Raw genomic sequence first — 19587 nt, 5'->3', positions numbered from 1 at the left:
CTCCGTCCAGCCTGGCCTCCCGCTTCCTGCTCTTCGGCTTATGCACAACGAAGAAGTGGGATGACGGGTTCTCCACGGCTGGACGGGGCCTGCTGCCTGTGCACTGACAGCCACGAAAGGAGCTGCGTTTGGAGAGCTCGGGCACAGGAGGTTAACGGACCTCGAGTCTGCTTCCTCTGCTGGTATAAGGAAGGCTCTCGTTCTAGCCCGTCAGCTTCTCTGAGGACGTTTGCACCTCACCAGGCGTCCTTCCTGTGTGCATTCCAGTGTTGAGCAGAACAGGGTAAAGTTAAGGGTATATGTAATCCTTGTAAGTAAGGATACGTGTCGTCCTGTTTCTCTGGTAGCAGAAGTTCTCAGCCATTACATGAAATCACTAGCAGTACACCACTGTTCGGATTTTCCTGGGTTTTCTGTTGCATAAAGAGCTTTATTTAAGAGCAACAGCCTCAATATTTGGCAGTATGGTTTCATTTATGAATCATTTATTCTTTGAGCACATAGGGCTTCTAAGAGTCGTGGGGGGGGGAGGGCATGTTGTGGTGCAGCACTTGATCCACTATTTGGGACTCTCCATCCCTTTTCAAAGTTCCTGGTTCAAGTCCTGGCTCCTCTGCTTCCTGACAACGTGCCCCTGGGTGGCAGCAGGTGATGGCTCAAGTGCCTGGGCCCCTCCCACCCCTGTGTGAGACCCTAATGGAGTTCCAGCCCTGACTTTGGTCTGGCTCAGCCCTGCCTGTTACAGTTAGGAAGCGAACCGACCATGGCGTGAGAGACACCTGTCTGTCTCACCCCTACCCCGTTACTCTGCCTTTCAGCTAGATGAAAATTAACGTGTTTTGTTTTGTTTTTTTTTTAAAGAAAGGTCATATAGGTTGAGACAGCCAACTGTAAATGAGAGAGAAAACTGCTTTACACTTAAAATTATTCTAACAAAAATACTCCCGACAGAGGGAGAAAGGCACCTGGTTTTGGTTGTCCTCCTGGTCTGTGAGCCCCTCAGTGTAGTGAGGTGCTGTTGGCACAGTGCCCGCCTGGCTGTCCCGTGCACCCTGACTCCCAGCTGAGCTGCCAGTTCTGTGTATTTTCTCAGTATTAAATATTTTCTTCTTTTTATTGGATCTGATTTTAAACAGACAGAGAGAAGCAGGCGTTCTCTTGTCTGTCTTGTACACTTTGTTGCGCCTTTCAGGTGGGAAGGGTTGAGGAAATGGTGCATTGAGTTGAGATGGACGGGAGTTCCTGAACGTGTTGTTATTTTGCAGTTCCTACTTCTCCGCCCAAGGATGTGACCGTTGTGAGTAAGGAGGGCAAACCCAGAACCATAATTGTGAACTGGCAGCCTCCTTCGGAAGCCAACGGCAAAATTACAGGTAAGAGGTCTTTGCACGGGCATCGCTCTGCGCCCCGGGATCCTGCCTGGCAGGAGCATCTCAGGAGGGCACTGTGCCGCTGGGAGCGGCGGGAGCGCAAGGCCGACTCGACCGATCTGAGGGCGGTGTGAGTTGGGCCGCCCGTCAGGCTGGGGCAGAGGTGTGCTGTCGGCCCACGGTGGGTGTGAACGGGCCGACTTGGGCCATTGCAGGGTGCACCGGACACCAGCCTTTGGCTCTCCTGGGACCTGGCGCACAAGTTTATTTTCTCTAGGAAACCCGTTGCCCTCTGCCTCTGCCTGAATGACTAGCTCTGGAGTCGGCCACCCCTGCCTAATTCTCCAGGTGACAGCCAGATGCTGCTCTTCTGCCCGGATTCTGGTGATGCGTTAGGTTTGCACTTCCTTGGCCGCCTGCCTCAGGCTCCCGTGTCCGTATCAAAAGTGAAAGGTTGAGGCCGGCACCGTAGCTTAACAGGCTAATCCTCTGCCTTGCGGCGCCGGCACACCGGGTTCTAGTCCCGGTTGGGGCACCGGATTCTGTCCCGGTTGCCCCTCTTCCAGGCCAGCTCTCTGCTGTGGCCCGGGAAGGCAGTGGAAGATGGCCCAAGTCCTTGGGCCCTGCACCCCATGGGAGACCAGGAGAAGCACCTGGCTCCTGGCTTCGGATCAGCGAGATGCGCTGGCCGCAGCGGCCATTGGAGGGTGAACCAACGGCAAAAAGGAAGACCTTTCTCTCTGTCTCTCTCTCTCACTGTCCACTCTGCCTGTTCAAAAAAAAAAAAGTGAAAGGTTGGCAGTGGCCGAGGCCCTCGAAAAGAGCTGGGATTTTTCCTGGGATTTCAGAGGACCTCCCACAATAGGGAGGACACTGGCCTTCCGCAGCCTCATCACGGAGGGAGCCTGGCGAGGTTCCGCTGCCAGCACTTCCCTGGCGCCCGGCTGCACTCCACATGTGCGGAGTTCCTCTGCGTGCGTGAGGTGGCCCAAGCAAGTGGAGAGGAGCCCCTAGCACTGTCTGCTCTGAGCTGCAGGAAGAACTGCCCCCATAGACGTTGGTCTCTTCGGTGAAAGAATCACACCCCGCTTGATCTGGGTTAGAATCTGTCTGACCTTTCAGACCAGTAAGGATACAGCCATGATTTGTCGATGAGGTGGGCTCGCCATTGGCGCTTCGTGCCTCTGTGATGGGAAGGGAGCGCCCCCTGGTGGAAGTACCAGCCGACAGCTTCCCATGGCTTCCCCTGCGCCAAGTCTGTGAGAGCCTGCCAGGTTGCTGCTTTTCTCCTAGGAGCTCCGCTTGGTGAGCCCTCACGCAGCATGGCAGCCATTATTGATTTTCAAAACCATTAATTTAGTTGTAGCCCCTCAGGCCTCGTGCTGTAACGTGTAAATGACGTCACAGGCACGCAGACTTACAGGAGGAGCAGGACTGAGGTCTCTTTCCCGTTCACTTCTCTGGACAGGCTACATCATCTACTACAGCACTGATGTGAATGCCGAGATACACGACTGGGTCATTGAGCCCGTCGTGGGGAACAGGCTGACCCACCAGATCCAGGAGCTGACGCTCGACACGCCCTACTACTTCAAGATCCAGGCCCGCAACTCCAAGGGCATGGGGCCCATGTCTGAAGCCGTCCAGTTCAGGACCCCTAAAGGTACCGCCCCAGCTGGGGATCTCTGGGGTCTCTGGTGAGGCTGTGCTTGCGCCTGTCGCCTCTGCAAGACAGGCCATGGGTGACACGCGGGTCCCCGGTGTGCGGATTTGTCCCCACCCACTGACCGCCAGAGCACGGGGCTCCCCGCATCTCCAGCCTGACTGTGTGCTACACTGGTGAGCTTTGGCTGTGGGCCGCTTGGGGCAGGTGAAGTGCAGCACTCAATCTGGTGTGGTTCACGCCACGGTGACGGATGCTTCCCCATTGGCACGCGCAGGCTCCTGACCCAGAAGCTGATGTGTACGCCTCGGTAGAGAGACAGGGCATGAGAGGGGCCTAATACATAACACCGGATCAGAAGGGGAAGGTAAAGGGTCAGCCAAGGGAGCTTGGGCTAGTACCGTTCAGTTGGGAACTGAGTCTATGGAGCTATGGAAACCGTTGTGGATTTCTTTGCTGTTAGCCTTAAAAGCAAGACCTGGATTGGTCAGACGTGTGTGGGGTTTAATTTGTTCCTTTGAACTTCTGCTTGTGATCCTTGCTCTTGTTTTTTCTCCCCTGTGCTCGGCCTGTTAGCGGACTCCTCTGATAAAATGCCCAATGACCAAGGTAAATGAGTAGATGGCCTCTCTCGCCTTCTCTCTCTTTTGTGACCTTTTACTGCCTTTTCCTTTTTGTTTCCCTGAAAATCAGTACCGTGTGTTGAAAACCACATGATTATTGACCCAAAGTGGAGTTGGGTCCATGTTTGTGGCACACTTGGGGTATCTGAAAAGCTTGGGGGCTACTAAGGAGCTAAAGAGCCTGGCAGGGGAAAAACTCGGGTCTGCACCCTTAAGACAGTGGCGTTGGTGAGGGCTGGGCTGTCCTCAGGTGACCTGTGACGGAGGTGGGCATTCACGTCAGGACAAGGACAGTCACATGGATTTCCCTATTCATGGCATCCAGAGTTTTCTTAGTGTCTCTGAGTGAAGGGTGGAAATCCCCCTCAGCGAATGCCCCGTCTTCCTCCCTACGGAAACCTGCACCTGCGCCATGCGACGTCTGTGGCTCTCTGGCCAGACTGGGCTTTGTCATGTCGCCAGAAGCTTCATCTGGAGCTCCTTTTCCATTTCTTCCCTTGAACACTCACACATGTGGTTATTTTCAAAGAGGGCAGAGGACAGAGACTACTGGAATGGAGACCTGGGCAGCCTGGACCTGGGTGTCATCACTGCAATAGCCATGGACAGCTGTCCTTGGTGATTGTCACCTCTGGGAAGGCAGCTGAAGCTGGCGTTCACTGAGACAGAGCGCCGCGAGTCAGTCTGACACGTGCTGTCGTGGTGGGAGAGAAGGGACCGGAAATGCAAGGGCTGTGGACCTTGGCTGGCGGAGAGGAGTCAGACCTGAGCTGCCGCGTTTCAGGGCTGTGGAAATGTGTTAGCGTCCAGTGACTCTGTGCTGTAACTGGAGAGCCTGCAGACAGGCGCGCACAGCGGGAATGTAGAAGGAATCCTAGCGCGTCTGCGCGGAACCCGAGCGCTCAGTGTCCCTCGCTAGCCAGAGTGTCATTCTTGGTGAGCCACAGGGCTGCTTGATATTGGTGAGAGGCCCATCCTCGGAGCTTCTTGCTCCTGGTTTACAGCACGGGAACACAAACCAGCCAGTGTGAGGCGGTGTGTTGCCTTTGGGTATTGTTCACCCTGTGCAGCCTTGTGGGCAGATGGGCTCAAGTGTAGCTGTCCTGGGAGCTCCACACCCTTCAGTACCAAGAACCTCACGGGTGCTCAGCCCTCTGGCCCCTAGACCTCATCACGGCCAAGGACAGCTGGGAACTCGTTGTGAGGGGTGTCCCGGGAGGGTGTGGGCAGTGGGAAGGGCGGGCCCTGCCAGGTAGCTTCCAGAGTGAGCCCTGTTGGATCGGTGTGTCCTGGAGCGCCGTGCTGTCTGCCTCCGTGGAGCGGGGGAAGCGTCCGTTCCTGGAGACTGCGCTGTGGTCATGGTTCATGGGCGGTCACGGTTCGTGGGCACTGGGCACTTCCTACACCCACGGTGGCATTCAGGGTTATGGTGTGGTTTCCATGTAAGCCCCACCACAGCTCCGTGCGGTAGACGCCGTTGTTAGCCCCGTTTTCTGGGGAAACCAAGGCCCAGAAGAGTAGCGGAGTCACCTGCCCTGGGAGAGGCGGTCGTGGCTGGCGGAGCCAGTGCCCAGAGCAGACAGTCTCTAAGCTGCTGAGTCAGTCACGAAGGGCGGCTTTTACACTGCGCTTCTCGCAGACCTCTCTTCAGGACGAGTGCGCTGGGCTCTGGGCTCTGGGCTCAGGTTGTGGAGTGAGGGATACGTGTGCTTTGTAGGGGAACAGTTCCTTGTGTTTGCTTTACCCAAGCAGCTCTTTGTATAGATGTGGAAGAGTTGGCGACCAGGATGAGGAAACACCAAGATGCCCACGTGCCACATCTGAGTGCCTGGATTCCGTACCTGGCTCCACTCCTGACTCCCCCTTCCTGCTCGTGTGGACCCTGGGAGGCAGTGGGGGTGCCCAAGGGCTTGAGTTCCCGCCACCCACACGTAAGACCTGGACTGTTGAGTTTTGGCTTTGGGCCCAGCCCAGCCTCACCACTGCAGGCATTTGGGGAGTTAACAGCAGAGGAGTGAGTACCAGGCACGCATGCCCTCACTCAGATTTAAACAAAAAAGACCAAAAATACGAACTTCTTAAACAAATGCTTGCACATATTCCGGGCGACTCCCATGACCGAGATTGGCGACCTCGCCGAGAGTGGATTAGGACAGCGTCCTTTGGGAGCTGCTAGAGGGAGGCTTCCTTGTCCCCCCGGGGCTGCCTGCTGACAGGGCAGGAACTGAGAGGCTGGGTGGAGCCTCCGTTTGCCTTCCTGCTCCTTCTTAGAGCAGGTTCCTGCAGGATGTGAGGGGGACCTGCAGGCCAGAGCAGTGTGGCCGGGTCCCTGGGAGGATGGGAGGAGAGTTCCCTTGGCTCCTCTCCCCAGAGAGGCGACCTCTGCCTGCAGTCCTCCAAGCGGACCTCCAGGCATGGCTTCTTAGGCGAGAGAAACAGCTACTGGGTGGCAGAGCGACAGTGCGGTCAGAGCCATGGAGCCAGGGGTCCGACTTTCAGATGCCACATGGCACAGCAGCCATGCCCCTCATGCCACAGCAGCTGCGCCCTCTCTGCTGGGTGCATGGAGCCCGCCCTTCCCTGTTGCTCGTGTGCTGCTTCATTTCGCACAGACACGGGGGACTGCAGGTGCCCTCTGGGGCGGGGGGCACTGCTGACCGCACTTCCCCGTCGCTCGTGTGCTGCTTCATTTCTCACGGACACGGGGGACTGCACGTGCCCTCTGGGGCGGGGGCACTGCTGACCTGTCGTCCTCTCCTTCAGCCTCAGGGTCTGCGGGAAAAGGAAGCCGGCTGCCAGACCTGGGATCCGACTACAAGCCTCCAGTGAGCGGTAAGGGCCTTCCCAGGGCTTCCTGTCCTGCTGTGGGCCTGAGAGGGTTTTGTTGGAATCGGCGTGCTGATGCCTGGCCCAAGCTGTCTTGGGTCCTTCCGTTGAATGCATCTAGCGTTGGGCATCTTCTGGCACGCCTGCCAAGTTACCACAAGCCCATTCTTGACGGATCCATACGTAAAGTGCTCTCACCACATAGCCAGCCTGAGATGAGTTGGTTCCCCAAGGAACCTGTTACCCACTGCCTCCAGAAAAGAGTTAGAATTCTGCTTTCAAAAATAAACCCTCCAGTGGCTCTAGAACAAGCTGCAGGAGTGTTCCGCGTCATTAGGTTCTCCCAGCCCTGTTCTTTAGTTTGGGGATTCTGGAAAGTCCCACTGTCAAGGCCGTCCTAAGAGCCAGGGCCTTTCCGTCAGCGAGGACCCCTGCTTCTCCACAGACGGCATCATTTGTGTTATTTCGCACGTGAAGTTGCGTTGGATGCTCCCGTCACCACAGAGCAGGGAGAACAGAAACCGTTACTTCCGTAGTACGTGAACAGACCTGGTGGAAAAGGTGCGTGCCTGGGGCTGCCCACGGGGGCAGTCCTGGGCCCAGAACCCAGGCTCTCCTGACTGCCGAGCCATGCGGGCAGCCCGAGACACACAGGTTTCTCCACCAGACCTGGGGGAGTGGCCAGGTGTCCACAGGAGCCCTTCCTGCATCTTCACGCGGGAGAGGAAGGGTCACTCCGGGAGACTGCAGGCCGGCAGTGGGGCTCTCATCCCCGCCGCCTGGAAGTAAGGAGCCGTGCTGTGCCGCCCAGCCTCCAGGGAAATCCGAGTGTTCTAGAGAAAGCCAGAGCCGCACGCACTTTAAGGAGTCTGTGTGCCCTGGGTTCTGGGCCTTGGTTTACAACTTTTCCTTTCTGTGCACGTCCAGGCATGCGCTGGCCACAGCGTCGTGCTCAGTGAGGCTGTGACCAGAGGAAGCATTCATTTACCTTTTCTTTCTCACGTGCGTGTCTTCAAAGGTTCAGGTGCCTTGAGACAGGCTGCAGGAGCAAGAAGGGGAGCAGACCCACCTCCAAGAAGGGGTGGCAGCTCACGTGGGTCTTGACACACTGAAGGCCACCAAGTGTCAGAGCGGGCTGGACGGTCCCAGAAGCAGTACAGTGTGTCTGAAGCCCGCCCGCGGGGCCCCCCTGCCCAGAGACAGGAAGGAGAGTAGAGGCAGCCTGTCGGAGACAGAGCACCTGTGCAAAGAAAGGGAGCTTCACTCTAGTGGCAGGAGAAGGAGCGGGGGCCCCCGCGAGCGTGTGAAGCCCGGCAGGCGTGGCTGCGGGCAGGTGCAAGGAAAGCTGGCCACGACGGCCCTGCAGGAGAGCTGTCGCTCCCCTTGACAGCCGCAGAAGGAAGCTTTTGTCTGGCTCTGCTGTCAGAGTCCAGGGCAGTTGTGTGAGAACTGTTGCTGCCTCAGACGCACAGTGCCCACCCTGCCCTGGGCCCTGACCCCACCCAGAGCTCAGCCCCACGGGGACCTTCCCTGGGCTGTCCCTCCCTCCAGACCCTTTTGTCATCAGTAGCTCAGCTCCGATGCCAGCTCCTCGGGGAAGCTTCTGCTGCCCGCTCAGTCTAAGTCAGCCACGTGGACCCTCTGCACCACAGCCCTTCCCTGATGGGCTACATCTTTGCCGTCCACCACTGCACCTGTAGCTCCTAGAGCTGTGGCTGGCCCCGCGTGGCCACCCAGCGCGTGCCTCCCGGGTTAGTGCGTGTGCTCGGGCCTCCTCTTCCCCTCAGCTGAATGAGCAAGTGACCTCTGCGTGTGTATTCATGAGCACAGCCTTCATTTCTCAGGTGATTCTGTTTACATAATCTCAGACACCTGTGTGTTGGGGAAAGACGGGTTTTGCCTGAATGTACATTTTTCAGATGGTTTTGAAAGCTAGAAAAGTGGGTGACTTACAAGTGGTGCTTCACAAGATGAATTTGTGTCGCGTGGGCACCTTTGTCCACGTCTGTCTGAACCTTTGGCCGCTCCTGGCCATCAGGGAGCCCAGCGAGCCCTGCCCCTGGGCAGCGCTGTGTGCCGAGCTCCCGCGCAGGGCAGACAGCTCTGTGGCACTTGCAGGAGACAGCCCCGCTGTCGCACCGTTGTGCCCGGCTGGCCCGGTGAGGAGTCTGCAGAGGCTGTGTGCCAAGGCAGGCACTTCCGCCGCTGCTTTGTGTTCTCCACGCTCACCGTGTCGCGTTCCCCCGGTGCAGGCAGCAACAGCCCTCACGGGAGCCCCACCTCCCCGCTGGACAGCAGCGTGCTGCTGGCGCTCATCGTCTCCGTGGGCGTCGTCACCATCGTGGCCGTCGTGATCATCGCCGTCTTCTGCACCCGGCGCACCACCTCTCACCAGAAGAAGTAAGGAAGCCGGTGGCCCCGTCAGGGGCCCGGGAGGAGCGGTTTCAGGTGCCTTCAGAGGACACGGAGAGTGGCCCCTCTCCCATACGCACGGGGCCCTGGCTCCCTCAAGGCGTCCGGAAGGGACCCTTTACCAAGTCAGAGGTGGAGGTGGGGAAGTGGGGCAGGGGTGGTCGGGGGCTTGCACTGTCAACTGAGGCCTGCGGGGCCGAGAGGAGGGGCTGCCACCAGAGGCCGGAGGCAGCAAGAGGAATGCAGCCATTGCAGGACCCCTACCCTCCCTGACCCCCGGCCTTTGCCAGAACCCACTGTCACCCTGCCGTAATGGATGGCACTCGTTTAGCTATCCCCAAGTTTCAGAGCCAAACAGGGAAGACGTATAGACAGAAGAGCGACTGCCGTCCAGCCCCTTGGAGATGGCGCTTGTGCCACCATGAGCCCGACAGACACCCGGAGTGTGTGCGTCCCTGCAGGCCACGTCGCGGCACAAATGCCAGCAGAGGTGGAAGACCAGAAGCGTCTTATTCTCAATCCAAACTGAAGAATTGGGGGGAGGGGGGGGGCAGTGCGGGGCATTTGGCTTAGTGGTTAAGGCACTGCTTGGGACCTCCGTGTCCCACCGCCGAGAGCCCAGGTTCAAATCCCCTTCCATTCCCAGTCCTAGCTTCCCGCTAATGGGCGCCCTGGGAGACAGCAGGTGGTGACTGACGTATTTGGGTCCCTGCCACTCTCGTGGGAGACCTGGATTGAGTTCTCAGCTCCTGGCTTTAGCCTTGGCCCAGCCCTTGCTGTTGGAAGCATCTGAGGAGTGAACCAGTGGATAGAGATTGAGATCTCTGTCTCTCTCTTTTCCTCTCGCTCTTGATAAGTACATTTTAAAACATTTTAATATATCTGCATGTTGGGGTGGGGATATTTTAATGTTCATTAAAATGTTTTAATGCTCATAAAAATTTCTTGTTTAAGAAATGAGTATTAACCAACATAGCAGTTTTCCAGAGTTCAAATGACTGAACCCCCCTGGAGTTTCGAGCTTATGGCTTATTGCAGAAGCAGGTAGCAAGGGAGTTCAGTTATGTACCGGTGCTTGGTGTAATGTCTTAGACTCCTAAGTGAGAGAGAGAGTCCTGGACCCTGGATTAAGTCAACTCACCTGTCACGTTCAACGTGTGGACCTGGATCAGAGCTTGTATCTGTGTTGACCAGTGAGACGTACCACAGGAGGAGATTCCTGCATTACTCCTCATAGCAAAACCACAGTATGGACAATAAAAGGACTCAGGTTGTAGTATCCAGTAAGGTCCTAAGATGAGGATGTTGCTCCCTAAAATTCACAGCTTCGGGTGTTACCATCCATTTGGATTTGCTCTGCCCGAGGCAAGGACACGTGTGTCCAGAAGTGATAGATTCATTCCCAAAGGACAGAGCAGGTGCAGGTGACCCTGGCTGCTGCTTGGAATGACTTCATGTCGGTTCCTGCACGTTATGTGATCATTGAAACCGTGCTGCCTTTTTGTGGATGGATTGATTGATTTGAATGGTAGAGCAATGGAGAGGGAAGAGACAGAGGTCTTCCACCCACTGGTTCACTCTCCGAGTGGCTACACCAGCCAGAGTTAGGCCAGGCTGAAGCCAAGGGCCAGGAGCTTCATCCAGGTCTCCCATTTGTGACGGGCATCCAAGCACTGGAGCGTCATCTGCTGCCTTCCCGCGCACTAGCAGGAAGCCAGATCGGAGAGCAGGGGAGTTGGGACCCGAACCTGGGGTGCAGGTGCCCCAACCTGCTGCACCGTAACACCCACCCCCATCTCTCTTTTGCCCAAATAAGATGGCTTTTTACTTTTTTTAATGAAGGGTCTTCGTCCATGAAATCCTCCTGACCATTGCTGCAGACAGCTCTCCCCGTCCGCTTTTTAATACTGAAAACGGAGTCTCTTAAAAGCTTCAAGGACCACATTTTTTCTGCCCTAGAACTTCTGTGCAAGCTTGTTTGTTTGCCATTTCACATTTGCCCATTTTCGGGAATTTGATTTTACACCTGGTTTTACAAATTTTGAGGTTTTTCTTTAAAAAAAAAAAAAAACAAAACTGAAAACCAAAATGACAAAATTTCTTAGTGCTTTGAGAGATTACAAATTCAAAGTAAACAAAAAGAACTCAGCAGCGAGCCTCTGGGAAGGTGGTTTGGGAAGAACCTCCTTACTCTGTATTTCAGTCTGCAGGTCCTGCAGGTTCGGGCCCCTCTTTGAACAGTCTGGAAACATCTGCCTAGTGATTAAGATGCCCACACCACACTGAAGCTCCCGGCTGCCTGCAGTGTAGACCCTGAGAGGCAGTGGTGACGGCTCACGTGATTGGGTCCCTGCCACGCAGCTAGGAGACCTGGACTGCGTCCCCAGCTCCCCGCTCAGCCTGGTCTGCTTGGGCATTTGGGCAGGTGAACCAATGGACAGGAGCCTGTTCTCTGTCTCTCTCCTTTTCTCCCTGCTTCTCAAATAAATAATTAAAAAAAAAAACCCTGTACCATCTTCCTCCCCTCCCCCAGGGTCGTGCTGTCCTCCAGCTCCACTGACGGGGGAGGAAGAGAAGTGAGCTTTCCCTTCCTGCTGTTCTTCCTCTCACACCTGGAGTGCCTCCCGTGGGGGTGGTAGCCACAGAGAGCTTTGTCAGAGCGTTTGTTGGTTTGTTTCCCGTCTCCATCAGGCTAGGAGGGGGGACCAGGTTTGGCTCCCAGTCTGGAGGGACAGGGCCGAGCAGTCACATCTAGTGGTGGCTTCTGGCTGGCAGAGTCCCGAGGCAGCACAGAGCATAGCCTAGGGGAGAGACAGGGAGCACTCATGCCTCTTCTGATCTCCCCCTTTCCTGGGGTTTCTACCCTGAAGATTTTTGAGAGGTAGAGTGAGAGAGTGTACCCAAGTGCTCTTCCCCTGGTTCACTCCCTCAGTGCCTTCAATGGACCGGGGTTGGTCTGGGCCAAAGCTGGGAGCTGCCTCCCACTAGCAGGAAGCTGGAGTCAGGAGCAGAGCTGGGATCCAGCCCCTAGCAGTTTGATGTGGAATGTGGGCGCCTTAACCGCTAGGCTAACACCCCCCTCTGTTGACACTCCGTAATGCTAATCACCCGAGGGCTCCCCCGTAAACCCCATAGTCTGACTGCTTTCTGCCCCCTTACTGTTTCACATGGGCTCAGAATGTACGCAAGCCGCGGCAGAGCGTTTAGTGAGTTCCGCCCCTCAGCGGGTAGCCCTGGCCTCTCTTCCTGCCAGGATGAGAACCACGTAGCCCCACCTAAAGCTTTCCCTTCGACTGAAGCTTTTCCTCTCACTCCGGTGACATTCCTCGCCACCCAGCCCCAGCCTGGCAGCCTGCTTCCTCCTGCTGGAGGCCAGCTCGTGTGTCCACCCTGTGGATCTCGTCCTGTCTTTCTGAGGCCGGTGCTTGCGGGGACCCTCTCTCTGTGTGGCTGTCTCCGCCTCCTCTGGCGCTGCCCTGGGGCAGTATGTGTGCAGACTTGCATCTTAGCCATGACGATCACAACTCGGCCTCTGCTGCGTGTTTCTGCCAAGGAACCTCTTTCCGTTACCCACACAATCCCTTGAATCCACAGGGGATGGCGTCCTGGCTCCCTGGCCCCACAGAATCCAGAATCTGCAGGTGCGCAGTGCGCTCTATAAGCTGACAGCTGTGGCCAGCACCGCGGCTCACTTGGCTAATCCTCCCCCTGCAGCGCCGGCACCCCATATGGGCGCCAGATTCTGTCCCGGTTGCTCCTCTTCCAGGCCAGCTCTCTGCTGTGGCCTGGGAGTGCAGTGGAGGATGGCCCAAGTGCTTGGGCCCTGCACCCACATGGGAGACCAGGAGAAGCACCTGGCTCCTGGCTTCGGATCAGCGCAGCACGCCGGCCGTAGCGGCCATTTGGGGGGTGAACCAACGGAAGGAGGACCTTTCTTTCTCTCTCTCTCTCACTGTCTAACTCTGTCTGTCAAAAAAGAAGAAGAAAAAAAAAAAAGACAGCTTTTGCAAAGAACGTGCACATTGTCCTGTATCCACTAAATCATCGCTAGACTGCTTGTAACACTGAACACGATTGTAAGTCATCTGTAAATAGCTGTGTTGTTTAGAGAATAATGACAAGAAAAAGGTCTATACATGTTCAGCGCAGATACAGATTTTTGGTTGTTTTTTTTTTTTTTTTTTTTTTTTAATTATTATTTGAAAGAGTTACACAGAGCAGAGGTGGAGAGAGAGGTCCTCTATCCAATGGTTCACTCCCCAATTGGCCCCAACAGCCAGAACTGTGCCAATCTGAAGCCAGGAGCAAGGAATTTCTTCCGGGTCTCCCATGTGGGTGCAGGGGCCCAAGGACTTGGGCCATCTTCCACTGCTTTGCCAGGCCATAGCAGAGAGCTGGATCAGAAGTGGAGCAGCCGGGTCTCGAACCAGCACCCATATGGGATGCCAAGCGCTTCAGGCCAGGGTATTAACCCGCTGCACCACAGCGCCTGCCCCAAAGCTACAGTTTTTAAAATTTATATTTGTTTTTTTTTTTTTTTTTTTTTTTTGGACAGGCAGAGTGGATAGTGAGAGAGAGAGAGACGGAGAGAAAGGTCTTCCTTTTTGCCGTTGGTTCACCCTCCAATGGCCGCTGATCCGAAGCCAGGAGCCAGGTGCTTCTCCTGGTCTCCCATGCGGGTGCAGGGCCCAAGCACTTGGGCCATCCTCCACTGCACTCCCGGGCCATAGCAGAGAGCTGGCCTGGAAGAGGGGCAACCGGGATAGAATCCGGCGCCCCAACCGGGACTAGAACCCAGTGTGTCGGCGCCACAAGGCGAAGGATTAGCCTGTTAAGCCACGGCACTGGCAAAATTTATATTTCATTTGAAAGGCAGAGGCAGAGTGTTCCCATCTGCTGGTTCGCTCCCCAGATGCCCGCGACAGTTGAGGCAGACCCATAACTCAGTAAGGGTTTCCCGTGTGGGTGTCAGGGACCCAAGTACTTGAGCCATCACCTGCTGCCTCCCAGGGTGCTCATTAGGAAGCAGGAATCAGAAGCAGGGGACTCTGATCTGTGATGCAGACACCCCAGCCAGCCTCTTACCTCTGCCGAATGCCTGCCCCCGACATCATTTTGTTTTTTAATACTTCTGCTCCGTGGTTGGTTGGATCCAAGGTGTGGGACTCCCAGATTGAAAGGGCTGACTCTTGTTGGCACTCAGCTTGTCGACTGCCTCCCCGCCCACACATGCTAGAACCTGCACTTCCCGGTTCACCAGGGTGGCTCACCACTGACCTCTGTCCTGCTGGAGCCGAGGGCCGTTTTCAGTCTCCCTGGGTCCCTAAACAGTGAGCACACAGCCGGCCTCTCCCCCTTTCTGAAGCGTGCTCTTCTCTCAGATCCCGAGGCCGAGAGTTCTCTTGCACAGCCCGGCCTCAGATGTGGATCTTCCTGGCCTCGCCCTCTCCTGGGCTCCCCCTACCAGGGGACCCCCTACTCGCCCAGGGCTCCTCCTGTGTGTCTGTCTCCGGCCACGGCCTCCCCGTCCTGTGTGCCAGGCTGTGCACCCAGGCACTGCTTCTGTGGCCCTTGACTGTTTCAGGGGCGCTTCAGACTCCCTGTATCCAAAACCAGGATTCACAGTTTCTGGTCAGGCTAGTCTCTGCCCGTTCTTCCCTGTGTCAGCGGCTTAAACCCAGAACCTTGGCGTCACCTCCTACCTTGCTTTTTCTTTACCCCCACCCCATTCTGCATGCACTGATTGACCACGTTCTGTTGTTTCTGCCTCCTCCGTCCCCACAGCCCAGGTCCTGTCTGTTCCAGCTCAGTTACTACCATGGCATGCTGGCTCTTTCTCCCACCATACACGCTTAAAAATATATATATGTATATATATAATATATATCATAAATTAAATATATACTTATATATAAATTAAAAATATATAAATATAATATATATTATAAATTAAATATATATTAAAATATATAAATATTAATTATTTGAAAGGCAGAGTTGGAGGGAGAGAGAGGCCTTCCATCCACTGGTTCACTCCCAAATGGCTGCATTGGCTGGGGCTGGGTCAGGCCGAAGCCAGAAGTCTGGAACTCCATCTGGGTCTCCCATGTTGGTGCCAGGGCCCAAGCACTCAGGTCATCTGCTGCTGCTGTTCCAGACACACTAGCAGGGAGCTGGATCAGAAGTGGAGCAGTGCCCGTATGGGATACTAGCTTGCTGGCAGCGGCTTAACCTGCTATGCCACAGTGCTGGCCCCTGCTGCCCACTTTTGATAGAGCTGACCTCTGTCCTGCCTGCAGCTTCCCATGCTTCCCATTGCTCACAGGGGAGTCCCGGCTCTGGACATTGCTCTGGCCCCTGACCCGATCCCCACACTATTTCACAGCGTCCTCTGTGGGGCTCACTGCACCCCACCTCTCACCACGCCCAGAGTCCCGGGGACCTGCACTGCCCCCACCTCTCACCACGCCCAGAGTCCCGGGGACCTGCACTGCCCCCACCTCTCACCACGCCCAGAGTCCCGGGGACCTGCACTGCCCCCACCTCTCACCACGCCCAGAGTCCCGGGGACCTGCACTGCCCCCACCTCTCACCACGCCCAGAGTCCCGGGGACCTGCACTGCCCCCACCTCTCACCACGCCCAGAGTCCCGGGGACCTGCACTGCCCCCACCTCTCACCACGCCCAGAGTCCCGGGGACCTGCACTGCCCCCACCTCTCACCACGCCCAGAGTCCCGGGGACCTGCACTGCCCCCACCTCTCACCACGCCCAGAGTCCCAGGGACCTGCACTGCCCCCACCTCTCACCACGCCCAGAGTCCCGGGGACCTGCACTGCCCCCACCTCTCACCACGCCCAGAGTCCCGGGGACCTGCACTGCCCCCACCTCTCACCACGCCCAGAGTCCCGGGGGCCTGCTGCACTGCCCCCACCTCTCACCACGCCCAGAGTCCCGGGGACCTGCACTGCCCCCACCTCTCACCACGCCCAGAGTCCCGGGGACCTGCACTGCCCCCACCTCTCACCATGCCCAGAGTCCCGGGGGCCTGCTGCACTGCCCCCTCTCACACCATTAAGCTCAGAGCATTTTATCTAGTTTTTTTTTTTTTTTTAAGATTTACTTATTTATTTAAAAGAGATGGAGAGAGAGAGAGAGAGAACCTTCTATCTGCTGGTTCATTCCCCAGATGGCTGCAACAGCCAGAGTTGGACCAGGCTGAAGCCAGGAGCCAGGAGCTTCCTCCAGGGCTCCCACGTGGGTGCAGGGGCCCAAGCACTTGACCATCTTCCACTGCTTTCTCAGGTGCTTTAGCAGGGGGCTGGACTGGAAGCAGAACAGCCCGGACTCAAACCAGCGCCCATATGTGATGCCAGCACTGCAGGCAGAGGCTTAACCCGCTGTGCTACAGTGCTGGCCCCAGGCATTTTAAAATAATCATTCAGTGTCTGTCTGCCTCACCAAAAGTACCAAGGGCTGGGTAGCCTAATACGCTTGGTGAGCGGGTGGATTGAGACAGCTGGAGAAGCAGGTGCTGCCGTCACGCCCTGACAGCCCAGCTGGGGTCCTGGTCGGGTCACCTGGAGGTCAGTCCTCCTCTTCCTCAAGCCCCAGAATGCACCTCTGCTCCGGGGCTGTGCTGCTGCTCACTGGGAACTGCTGCAGGCACCTGTCACGTGAGAGACGTCAGCCTCTTCACACGCCAAGTAGTCACAGCTGCCTTTGCCAACCCCTGGCGCGGGCTCCTCACACTGGGGCGGAGGGGGCTGCGGGTGCTCTTCCCAGACCCTGGGGTGGAGGGGGCTGCGGGTGCTCTTCCCAGACACAGGTGGAGGGACCTACGGGTGCTCTTCCCAGACCCTGGGGTGGAGGGGGCTGCGGGTGCTCTTCCCAGACCCTGGGGTGGAGGGACCTACGGGTGCTCGTCCCTGAAGTGAGTTTCTTGCCCCTGGTTTTTGGTTTTGGTCTTGGTTCCGGTTTTTCATTTCTGCCTTTGCTTTGAGCATCTTGCAGAGAGGCACTTGTACTCCGCCGATCCTTCCTGATAAATACGTTCAGAAAAAAATGGCAATCTCTTCCTTCCGTGCTAGGAAACGCGCTGCCTGCAAATCCGTGAACGGCTCCCACAAGTACAAAGGGAACTCCAAAGACGTGAAGCCCCCGGACCTGTGGATCCACCACGAAAGGCTGGAGCTGAAGCCCATCGCCAAATCTCCAGACCCCAACCCCATCATGACGGACACGCCGATTCCTCGGCACTCACAGGACACCACGCCAGTGGGCACTTCCTCGGACGGCAGCACCCACCAGAGACGGAATTCCTACCGAGGTAGCCTGCCCGGGGCACGCCTCCCCAGGGAAGGAATCTGTAGAGAAATGGGTCAGCACTGTAGGAAGAACAGCTGGGTCGTTACGGGAGAGGGTGGGTCTCTCACTAGGCCTCCCCTCAGCGTTCGAGGGCTGAGCTTCTGTCGTGTCGCCAAGAGTGCTGGTTTGGACGCCCCCGCTCACAGACGGTGCACCGACACGTGGCGTGGGCGGCGGTAATCACCCCGTGCTCTCAGTGGGGCTTCTAGGAGGTGGAATATCCTTGTCTCAGCCGTGGCGTTTGTGGGCCCTGAGTCCCCCGAGAGGTGGCCGCTGAGCTGCGAGCGGCCCAGGGCACACACTGTGGCTGACCTCTGTGTCTGATGTCTAGGGCACGAGTCAGAGGACAGCATGTCTACACTGGCCGGAAGGCGGAGCATGAGACCAAAAATGATGATGCCGTTTGACTCCCAGCCGCCCCAGCGTAAGTAGAAGCTTCCCCCAGCCCATGTGCTGTCTTCCCGTCACTGGGGAGCCGCTGTGAGGGGTCCCTGTGGCCCCACTGGGTCCCAGCACAAGACATGGGCCTGGCAGGGCTGTGGCCCCGGAAGGAGGAGCAGCAGGCAGTTGCCATGTTTTGCCATGGTGCTCTTGGCCAGTGTTTGCACATCATGGCAGATAAGCAAAAACCCATTTCCACGCTCTCGCCCAGGGGCACAGCATCCCTGCCCGAGGGGCCGAGGTGGCCAGATGTCACAGGTGTGCAGTCGCGTGCGCACTGCAGCGCGAGGTTCTCAGAGCAGCCTGTGCCAGCCGTATTTGACCCGGCCTTGTTCCAGTAAGTGTAAGAGTCGCCGAGCTCCCTCCGATACCAGCCGAAAGTCAGAATGAGTTCAATGTCATGGCTGAAAACCGAAAGCCCTGGGACAAACCAGTTCTTTCTTTTTTTTCTCCCTGAGCTACTGAGTCCTCATTCCAGAGACGCACTCAGACTTGTGCATCGCCTCTGTCGGCCAGAGAAGTTTAGGTGGCCACAGGTGTCCCACACGTGGGGAGGGTGCCCGGGCACCCCACACTTGGGAAAGCCCTCTTGCGCCCCAATGAGGGGAGCCCCCCCAGCATGCAGATGCCTCCCATGCCACCACCCCCCGACACACAACACATAAGCTGCTCCCGCCACACACACACACATACACACGACGTGTAAGCCGTCCCCACGCACAGACACAACACAGACACAACACGGAAGCTAGTCCCACCACACAGAAGGCACCTGGTTATAAAGCTTGGCCTGCAGTTAGGCCCTGTTCAGTGGTAGGTGGTTTCTCACAGAGTGGCTTCTTACGTGTGGGGTCTGTGAGGAGAGAAAGGCCTTGGCCGACAGCCCCGTGGGGAGAAACTGCTGTTTCCCTCTTGTAAGGGGAGGTGAGGGTGGGGGCGCCCAGCTTGAAAGCCACAAATGCACAAGTGAATGAATCCATCCAGTGCATTTGTAATAAAATGGGAGCTTGGCTGCTTGGGGTTTTTTTGTATGAAACTTGAGTTCCTGCCTAAATCGGCTTGTTGTTTAAACTTGTGAAGTGTGACTCCCTCCTCTGCAGAGAGGCGTTACTCAGAGAACATGAAGGACAGAGGTCAGCGGTTCTAGTTGAGCGCGTTGATTTTTGGTGATGGGGAGGCACTGCTCGTTACGCCACAGCTCCACAGTCGGGTGGGCGCCCGGTGAAGTCTTGTGATCCAGGACCTGAGCCCTGGTGCCCAGATGTGTACGCTGGCACCCTTTAGGCTTGGAGACTTCCTTTCCAAAACCCACATGGCTACGGGGCTTTTTCAGAACGCTGGGGTCTCCTGCGTTCTGGGTCCTGGCATGAGACTGGACCGGGCACCCACCGTCCAAGACGGCCCTGCTCAGAGGCCGCTAGCAGCTCTTGTGGCCGCCTGCGTTCCAGGAGGCCACGCTGATGTTTTCTTTTCTTTTTAATTATTCGGAAAGACTTGTTGCCGGCAGGGACCTCCTGAGAGCCGTGGGCCCTGGGCAGAGGAGGGGCAGGCCCTAGCTCAGCCGTGCCACCTGCCTGCTTGTGTGTGACCAGGACAGCACAGGGCTGGGACTTGCTGCACACAGGGCGCTGACCACCCCTGCAGACAGAGGCGGTCAGGAGGCTCCCTTGCTTAAAGAGACGTTTCTCATTCCTGCTGTGCGCCCGGCCTGTGTGCCTGTCTGGGGAGTTTAAACCTTCCGTGTCCACAGCTGCTCCCAAACTCCGCGCTTCTGACTTTGTTTCCCTCTCTGGGGTGGATAATGGACCCTCGTGAAAGAGGTGTTCCATGTTCCCCAAAAGTCACACACGGAGTCACTGTATGGAAGTCTGTATTTAGCTAAATGC

The 19587-nt window shown here is 56.7% G+C and overlaps 1 protein-coding gene across 1 annotated transcript in view; it reads left to right on the top strand.

Moving 5' to 3' along the window:
• NEO1 (neogenin 1) overlaps positions 1 to 19587 on the top strand; it is a 225614-nt gene that overhangs the window by 194705 nt on the left and 11322 nt on the right. Inside the window, exons 19-25 of the mRNA XM_062206680.1 lie at positions 1266 to 1373; positions 2839 to 3033; positions 3610 to 3642; positions 6420 to 6488; positions 8735 to 8882; positions 16984 to 17222; positions 17592 to 17684. Coding sequence (XP_062062664.1) covers positions 1266 to 1373; positions 2839 to 3033; positions 3610 to 3642; positions 6420 to 6488; positions 8735 to 8882; positions 16984 to 17222; positions 17592 to 17684 — 885 coding nt within the window. The remainder of the gene's footprint in view (positions 1 to 1265; positions 1374 to 2838; positions 3034 to 3609; positions 3643 to 6419; positions 6489 to 8734; positions 8883 to 16983; positions 17223 to 17591; positions 17685 to 19587) is intronic.

This window comes from Lepus europaeus, chromosome 11 (assembly GCF_033115175.1).
Source record: "Lepus europaeus isolate LE1 chromosome 11, mLepTim1.pri, whole genome shotgun sequence".
Taxonomy (NCBI): Eukaryota; Metazoa; Chordata; class Mammalia; order Lagomorpha; family Leporidae; genus Lepus; species Lepus europaeus.
This window is presented reverse-complemented; position numbering and strand designations above follow the sequence as displayed.